This window comes from Asparagus officinalis, chromosome 8 (assembly GCF_001876935.1).
Source record: "Asparagus officinalis chromosome 8, Aspof.V1, whole genome shotgun sequence".
NCBI lineage: Eukaryota > Viridiplantae > Streptophyta > Magnoliopsida > Asparagales > Asparagaceae > Asparagus > Asparagus officinalis.
In genome coordinates, this window is record NC_033801.1 from 13,433,558 (window position 1) to 13,442,793 (window position 9,236).

Consider the following 9,236-nt stretch of genomic DNA (forward strand, 5'->3'; position numbering starts at 1 on the left):
CGCTATTTGTCGCATCGCACCCTTCCACCTGCCTCTACCCCTCGTTCGTTGGCTCACTATTACAACCAAAAAAATAAATAAAAAAACTGAAACCCAAAAAAAACCCTAACCCTAGCACAAGGTAAAGAAAGCGTGCACGCGTTATTTTGCTGCAGAGAGGAGCCGTGATCGATTCACAAAGGCGGAATCGTTGAAACCCGAAACCTAATTCCAACCCTGATGCGACCTCAAGAATTCCTGCATTCGAGATTTGGGTAATGGAGGGTTTCAGAGGAGGAGGAGGAGCCAGCGGTGCCTCCGGCGAGGGCAGCAGTGATTGTAGGCCTACCCTCGTTCGCCATGCTTCTCTTGTGAGGCTTCTCTCTCGTCCTCTCTCTCTCTCTCTCTCTCTCTCTCTCTCTCGCTCTCCCCTTCTTTTTGAAGAAAGTTGAGATTTTGTTTAATAATTTGGATAATTGATGGGTCTTGAGTAGAAAACGACATGTGGGGTCATCGCCATGATCATCATAGGATACACTTTCTGATAGTATATTGCAATTGACTATCAATAGTCAGAGTAGATTTTCTATAGGAAATTACATTCAATTGTATAGTAGTTAAAATTGGAAACTTAATATGCGTAACTAATAGATGGATGGATAATAAAATCATAAGATTGGAGTAGCTGAAAATATGCGAACGATCTATATTGAGGCAAATATGATATCTTTTGTGGAATATAAATTGTGTAATTTGTAATTTTGTAACGTGGGTTATTTAGATAAAAACCATTCTTATATTGGTTATAATGGAACTCATTCATTTGTTTCTTGGGGGTGGTTAGGCATGGGGATGGAGGAGATGCTGCTTCAAAATTTGGTACATGAGAAGTTAGGATTGTGAGTTAAGACATGGTGGGAGGATTAAGTTAGGATACTAAATCATTCATTTTATAGTCCATAGCTTTTCTTCTCTCACGAGTGGACTTATAGCTCCTCTTCTCATTCACCATGCTAACCTTCAGCCGAAGCCTCCTACCCAATTCTATGGAGATGTGTCCCATAAACCGGCCATTGACCTCTTGTCGGTAAATGACGCCGAAAATGAGTGCACCATGAAATGCATAGTGGGTAGCTTTCTTTACAAAGGAAGGTTATTTTTGCATGAGAGGATATTTGAAGCTATCTGAAGAAAGTTATGGCGGGTTCACTCTATCGGCAAAGGAGATAATGTATGACGGAAAAGGTTCCTCAGTGGAAGTTTGATATCTCTTGAGAAGATGCTCATGGATGAAGATTGATGGCTAAAGGGGACATTGAGCTGCTTAATGGCTGTGTTAAAAAACTTAGATTGAGAACCCTGAGAAATTTCAGACTTTGAGAATCACAAGTCTGAAGTTGTGTAGACGCCGAGCAAACATGACGGAAGTTGAAGTTCTGAAAGCATAATGATATTTTCTAGGATATTTGAAGTTAGAATTTTCAATTTAAGAAGTGAGTGACAGAAAATTTCAACATAGGACCATAGTTCAGTGCAAGGCTTCCACCTACATTCAAAGCAGCGAAGAGCTTTTTTCCAAATAAGAAGCAAGAGATGAGTTGTCTCACGTCTTTTTTCATTTGGATGTTCATCATTTCAAGGTGCGCTAGTATGTGCAGTTTGGCAAGATGCATACATCCATGGGAAAACTGGATCTATAAATATTATTACATCATGGTTAAGTGATATGTGTTAAGTGGCACATCAGCTCCACAGATGTAAAGGTTCTGGCTCTTAAGATGATTAATTTAGATGTGATTCCTAAGTTATTATATATTTCTTCATAAACACGAAGAATCTAGGATCACAAAGTGAGATGGCTGGCATATTGGATATGATTTATCTACAACTGATAGTTTGATGAGAAGAAAGTATTCTAACTGCAACCTTTTGCGTGGATTTTTTCTTTTCTGTAGATTATCTGTGAAGTAATAATTGATTGGGGATAGTGTTTTTGTAGAATATAACTTCTAACATACTTTTTCACATTATAGGAAGATTAAGCACAATTTTGTTGAAGTTGGTCAAGGTGTCTCAGCTAACATCCTTAGCAGAGAAGTATCATATACACAGATACATCATATGTCAACCTTCCTTCTTTTTTTTAAATTGTCAAATTGTGTTTGGTTCTGCAAGCAAGTCTCAGAAAAGGGCTTAATATTTGTAAATTGTGTTTGGTGTACTCTTGCAACCCTGTGGTGGCCTTCTATATCAAAGAGAAATTCACAACTTTTGATTTTTTATTTCGCTAATCACCTGAGCATTTACCAATGAGGGACATATTACTCTAATTTAGTCAAGCATAAATTGGCCTAGATCATTGACTTTTATCAACTTTTGTAAGTATTTTGCCCTTTTTTGTTAACTGTAGTTTTATACTAAGAAGCACCGACTCGTGAAAACTCCCCCCGTCCCCGTGTCCGACGCTTGTCGGGGACGGACGCGCGTTCGACACGTGTTCGACACGCGTCGGACACGGCGTCAACGGCGTCAACACGGTCAGCTCTAGTCGACACGGCGAAGTTGAGGGCGACACGGCGAAGTTGAGGGCGACACGGCTAAACCAGAATTTGAAACCCAAACCCGAAACCCAAACCCGAAACCCAATTTCAAAGTTAAAGAAACCAAAAACCCTAACCCTAGCCGTCACTCGTCAGAAATCAAAACTTACCCGATCAATAGTACGTCCTTGTCCTCGTCTCGTCCTCGTCGTCAGCTCTCAGTCACGTCCTCGTCGTCGTCGATCATCCCCGTCAGCTTCGTCGTCGTCGTCGTCGATCATCCAAGGTCAGTCGTGCTCTCTCTCTCTCAGTTGATCTCTCTCTCTCGCAAGTACGATCGATCTCTCTCTTTCCGATTCTCCCTTTCCCTCTCTTATCTCTTTCTCTCCCTCTCTCCTTCTCTCTCTTTTATCTCCCTCTCTCCACACAAGAGCCCCCGTGAACTTTCCGTTCCCCAGAAAGACCCCCACTCAATTCCCACTCACCCGACAAACTCCTGTTCTCTCTCCCTCTCTCTCTCAAATATCGCACATAACCCCACGCTAATTTTAAAGTGACGCTGCCCACGCTGCTCTTTAAAATTATTATTTTCTTGCTACTGTTCTGCTGTCCCCCACCACGCTGATTTGCTGTTTTAAAATTATTTTCTTTTGTTACTGTTCTGCTGTTGGGGGGTAATTAGTATAGTGATCTTTGGTTACTGTGTTGCTGTTCGACGTTAACTGGTATACTGATTTCTGGTTACTGTCTTACTGTTGGGGGTTAGCTAGTATAGTGATTTCTGCTTACTGTTTTGCTGTTGGGGGTTATATTTGTCATTGATTACACAAGCTAGTATTACATAATAATACAACATAAAAATTGATCTATTTTTCTATATGTTCATCTTTTCTTTCTTATCTTCTTTAACATTATTATCTTTAATTCTCCAAGAGATCATTGTCATCCCAACATCTTACTTCACACCTGCAACACACACAGACACATTTTCCATTAGTTTCTTATTTATAATCCCCACTTTACATAACAAAAAATATGAAAATGTAATAGGAATTTAATTCAATATTGATCTATATATAATAATAATATTAAAAAATCTAGCCGTGTCGCCGTATCCTATTTTTTGGGGTTTTGCCGTGTCCGTGTCGTGTACGTGTCGCCGTGTCCGTGTCCGTGCTTCATATGTTTTATAATCAGCAAAAGACCTGACAGCAGTTGCATGTACAGGTTGTTAAAGTTGACAAATTTAGTGCTTTATAGTAATCTGCAGTTGTTTCCTCTATCACTAATTTCTTTGTCTGTAGATGGTCTTATGATTGCATCAGACTCATGTTTTCTAATTTTAACCTTTATACTTTGATGTACTAAGTCGAACTTTTGCAGATGAAGACTATGCCACTGGATGTACCTATTGAGACTGAAACGTGCAGAGAAAGCTGTGATTCTGACTTCCTCCCAATTGTGCGTTCTGGAGGTTGGGCTGATATTGGATTTAGACGAAGCATGGAAGATGTGTATGTTTGCTATGACAACTTGATGCATGAGTTTGGGCTAAAGAAGCTTGAAGAAGGACCCAATGCCTTTTATGGGGTATTTCCTCTTTAATATGCATATATTCTTTTTAGTCATGCATCAAACTTTCACATGCTCTTTAAGGACATGGAATTAGATTTAACATTTGGATGTATTTTAAAGAAGTTTTTTTGTCCACCCTACTATGGGCTAGTTTGGTATTGCTTTTTCTAGACTGCTTCCGCTTATTTTTTTGAAGAAGTGGTGAACAATGGTGTTTGGTAAGACTTATTTTATGTGCTTATTTAAACTCCTGGTGTTTTAAGAGGGTGCTTTTAGAAGCAACTTGGGGATGCTTATAGTTTTAGTGCCATATATACACTTTATCTTTTGGCATTATTACCTTATCTAGGCCAACAAGTTATCTTGTTTATTTTGATCACTAAAATTATGTCTATTTTTGTCTTTTTCCCTTATAATGATCTTTAAACACAATTTTACCTTATTGCTTTTCTAATTATATTCCCATCTGTATTTATTTTTCAGTCAGAAGAGTATCTCAGGCCATTTAATAGTGTAGCACTGTTATCCAAACATCTATTTTCAGTAACTTATATAAGTTGCTTTTATAAGGTACTTACATGAACAACTTTCCATAAACTCCAGCAATACCAAACTAGCCCATGCAGATAGCTTCAATATATTTGTTTCTGATACTTGATACATTCCTAATTATATTCCCATCTGTATTTATTTTTCAGTCAGAAGAGTATCTCAGGCCATTTAATAGTGTAGCACTGTTATCCAAACATCTATTTTCAGTAACTTATATAAGTTGCTTTTATAAGGTACTTACATGAACAACTTTCCATAAACTCCAGCAATACCAAACTAGCCCATGCAGATAGCTTCAATATATTTGTTTCTGATACTTGATACATTCCTAATTATATTCCCATCTGTATTTATTTTTCAGTCAGAAGAGTATCTCAGGCCATTTAATAGTGTAGCACTGTTATCCAAACATCTATTTTCAGTAACTTATATAAGTTGCTTTTATAAGGTACTTACATGAACAACTTTCCATAAACTCCAGCAATACCAAACTAGCCCATGCAGATAGCTTCAATATATTTGTTTCTGATACTTGATACATTCCTAATTATATTCCCATCTGTATTTATTTTTCAGTCAGAAGAGTATCTCAGGCCATTTAATAGTGTAGCACTGTTATCCAAACATCTATTTTCAGTAACTTATATAAGTTGCTTTTATAAGGTACTTACATGAACAACTTTCCATAAACTCCAGCAATACCAAACTAGCCCATGCAGATAGCTTCAATATATTTGTTTCTGATACTTGATACATTCCTAATTATATTCCCATCTGTATTTATTTTTCAGTCAGAAGAGTATCTCAGGCCATTTAATAGTGTAGCACTGTGCTAGGAGCCAAGGATACTTGATACATTCCTAATTATATACCTTTGTTTAGTTTTATTTACTTTAGACAGTAAAGCTTCTTGTGAGTTTTGTGTATAGTCATTACTGCTACTTGATTGTCTAGTTTTCAGCTCATGTCTTGTGAGTCTCAACTGATTCCATAACTTACTATATAAAATGGTTACCTGTAGGTTTTTGATGGGCACGGGGGAAAGCATGCTGCTGATTTTGCTTGCAGCAATTTGCTGAGGTTTATCGTAGAGGATGATGACTTTCCAAGGGAGATTGAGAAGGTAGTTGCCTCTGCATTCTTACAGACAGACACTGCTTTTTCAGAGGTATGCTCGTTGGATTCTGCCCTTGCTTCTGGTACAACTGCATTGACCGCACTCGTTGTTGGAAGGTGGGTTTTCCTTTTACCGAAGTTTCATTTTAGATGTGCATGTTCTTTATATCAAATATAAGTTGTATTGGTAGTTTAGTACGCAAGAGTCTGTTTGGTGGTATTATATTCCTAGCAAATTCCTGACTTTGGTGTAGGTACAACTCAACATTCACAGGAATATTTGATTTATGTGGTATTACTGTATTCCGCCCGCATTTTGTGGAAATGTGTCTGTCTATGTGATATGTTTACCAGTTACATTTATGCTGGGTGAAAAACTTCAAATAAAAGAAACTTGTTTTTGCAAAGGCCTCTCTTCCTCTTTAATATTATTTAGTTTTAGCCATCTTTTTTCTTTACCCCATCTTCTCCTTCAGTAGCTGATGTTACAACTGTTGCCAACTGCTCTGCAACCATAGCCCATAGCCATTGCTTCATAACCATAGTCATCAACTTTGGAATTATTTTAGGGAGTAACACAGTTCTAGGAATCTTCCTAACTTATCGAACACAATTTATTGGGAATGTCTAAATTATATGAAACATGGTATGGTAATATTCTAGGGAAATTTGATACTAGGGAATTATATTTGCATAAATGTCGTTGTAAGTTTATAAGATATGTCTTGTTTCCTGAAGATCTTTCAACTTTTATGTGAAGAAACATTATTTAATAATAGCATATAGCAGCTATCTAGCGTAGAGAATTTCTAGGATCTGGAGTGTAAGAGTGCAAGTCTTGAATAACATGCTCCTTCATGAAAGAGCTTTTGTTCTTCTTATAATGTCCCTGTTTCGTGGATGCCTCATTTCTACAATAATGATATTCTATCTCAGTAGAGGCTGCTACCTGAAGCCATTATGGCGCTAACATGCTAAGGGATCTATAAAGAACTTTTCCTTATAAAACCTACTCTGTACAGCATCTTCGATATTTAGACTATCATCTGAAAGAGAGTTTGTTGCCCTCACTTTGAGCCACAGCCTTTATTCTTGAGACTGTTTCAGTTCCCATTGAAATGAATCAGATTAATCAGGTTGTCCTCACCATTCACACACACACACTACATGCGCGCGTGCGTGCACACACACACACACGAAGAACAGAACAGTGATATAACTGACTGTTCCCTATATTTGATGTTTGAGTGTGACTGTACCCCATATTTGATGTTTAATCACACTCAATCTGCTTCAAAAGAGAGCCTCGTCTTGTCTGAAACATTTCCACTTTTAGTAGTTTAAACGGTGAAACATGTATAAGTTCGTATGAATCGTATCATAGATTCCATTGAACAGAACGATGCAATTATTTGGATGACCATTGCCAAATTGAAGTGATAAGATTACAAAATTATGGAGCTAGAGAACTACAGATAGACCTAATAAAACTCCGTTAGAAGCGATTAAGAAGGATATGATAAGTGATTATCTTAATGGAGCAGACAACCCTTACCAGAACTAAATGAAGAATAAGATTTTCAATAGCCAGCCCCATAAATCTGGGATAAAAGTTTGTTGTTGTTATTGTTGTTGTTTGTTGTTGTTGTTGTTGTTGTTGTTGTTGTGGTTGACAATTGATAAGTCTACCTAAAGAGCTAGTGTGGTTATCATTAGGCAAAAGAATTTAATTGGTTGGGCTAGTTGGTGAGCTCTTAATTGATACTCTTTTGCACCTCCTGATGTTTGTTGGGACAGGTCACTTGTGGTGGCAAATGCTGGAGACTGTAGGGCAGTCCTTTGTCGACGAGGCAAAGCCATCGAGATGTCCAGGGACCACAAGCCAGCCTGTATTAGAGAGAGGAAGAGAATTGAAGCCTCTGGAGGCTACGTCGAAGATGGATACCTCAATGGGCAGCTCAATGTTGCCCGTGCATTAGGAGACTGGCATATGGAAGGGTTAAAGGACCCTCACAATGGCGCGGGGCCTCTAAGTGCCGAGCCTGAGGTGATGATCACTAGGCTAACAGAGGAGGATGAGTTCCTTATCATTGGTTGTGATGGAATTTGGGATGTTTTTCGAAGCCAGAACGCCGTGGATTTTGCAAGAAGGAAGCTACAAGAGCACAATGATCCGGTGATTTGCTGCAAGGAGCTGATTGATGAGGCATTGAAGAGGAAGAGTAGCGATAATATGTCAGTTATCGTGGTTTGTTTTGATTCAAAGCCGCCTCCTGCTCTTGCTATGCCAAGATCTAGGGTTCAGAGGAGCATATCGGCGGAGGGGCTCAAAGAGTTGCAGAGCTTTTTGGATAGTTTGGGGAACTGAACTTAGAACTGTTGTACTTGTACTTTATATGTCTTAGGTATTTGAGAGAGTTTGTTGAGATGTAACATATGCGGCATCTAGGGTAGCAGTTCTTTTTCATAATCTAGCTTCTTTATCACTCAAAAGATTTCTATATTCCTTTTAAATTTTCTTGCTATTCATTGAGAGCGATGTCCCGTGAGTGTCTGATGCTGCTGTCTGATGAAAGATGTTGTTCATTTCTTGTCGACAAAGTTAAACAATGATCCAATGATGTTTAGATGGACCCAAACTTTACAGAGATGGAGTTGAACTGAAGCGACGCTGAGATATTGCGTCATTTTGTGCTTTTTAACTTCTTACTTACTCTATTGATGGTATTATGAGATGTTAGTTCATTCTGTTTCTTCCACATCTCTTTCTCTCTCTCCACACCCCCACCCCCCACAACACCCCTCTTCTTCTTCTTCTAATTATTTTTTAAGGGGGGTGTGGGGTACATACTTCAAATTTAGATCAGTTGAGCTTCGGTGATTGATTCACGTAACTTCGGTTGTGTACACCATAAACTTATTGAGATCATGCTTTAAGCATATGCCAACTGATAATTCGAGAAGCTTTCCTGATGCGTCGTTTGTCAGGAGAGAAATCTTAACTGAAGCATCAATAACTAGATATTTAAGATAGCAAATAAACAATGAATTGGACACTAGTCAAATATACATTATAGCAAAATAATAAACTGTTAGTTTCACGCCGTTATAACATGAAGATATCGTTGTGAAACTTTGTTGCAATCTTCATTAAGTTATCATATCATCAATATATGACAGCAGGATATTAAGATAATAATATAACGCTCAACCTCTGGGCACAGCCCAAAGTAAGCGTTGTTGTGACCACAGGAGACCCAAAAGCTTTATATTCCAAATACTTTGTTTTTGGCTCTTGGCAGAAAAGAACCATGGCAGACGACAGCCTGCTTATATTTATGTACATGTCTCTTAAATATTTGGTGGTAGGTTTGGCAACAGCCAAACTCAGCTGTAACCTCAATAATGTCAAGTTTGGTATAAGCTCCTGTCTCTTAATTTTATCCCTCTTTTAAACTTTTCTGAGAGCTACCA

At 38.2% G+C, this 9,236-nt stretch overlaps 1 protein-coding gene across 1 annotated transcript; it reads left to right on the forward strand.

The window, feature by feature from the left end:
- On the forward strand, positions 258-8,427 carry LOC109820882 (probable protein phosphatase 2C 57). The gene is made up of 4 exons (XM_020387078.1): positions 258-350; positions 3,903-4,109; positions 5,668-5,879; positions 7,560-8,427. Exons 1-4 carry the CDS (start codon positions 258-260, stop codon positions 8,128-8,130), a joined length of 1,083 nt encoding a protein of 360 aa, XP_020242667.1. The 3' UTR covers positions 8,131-8,427.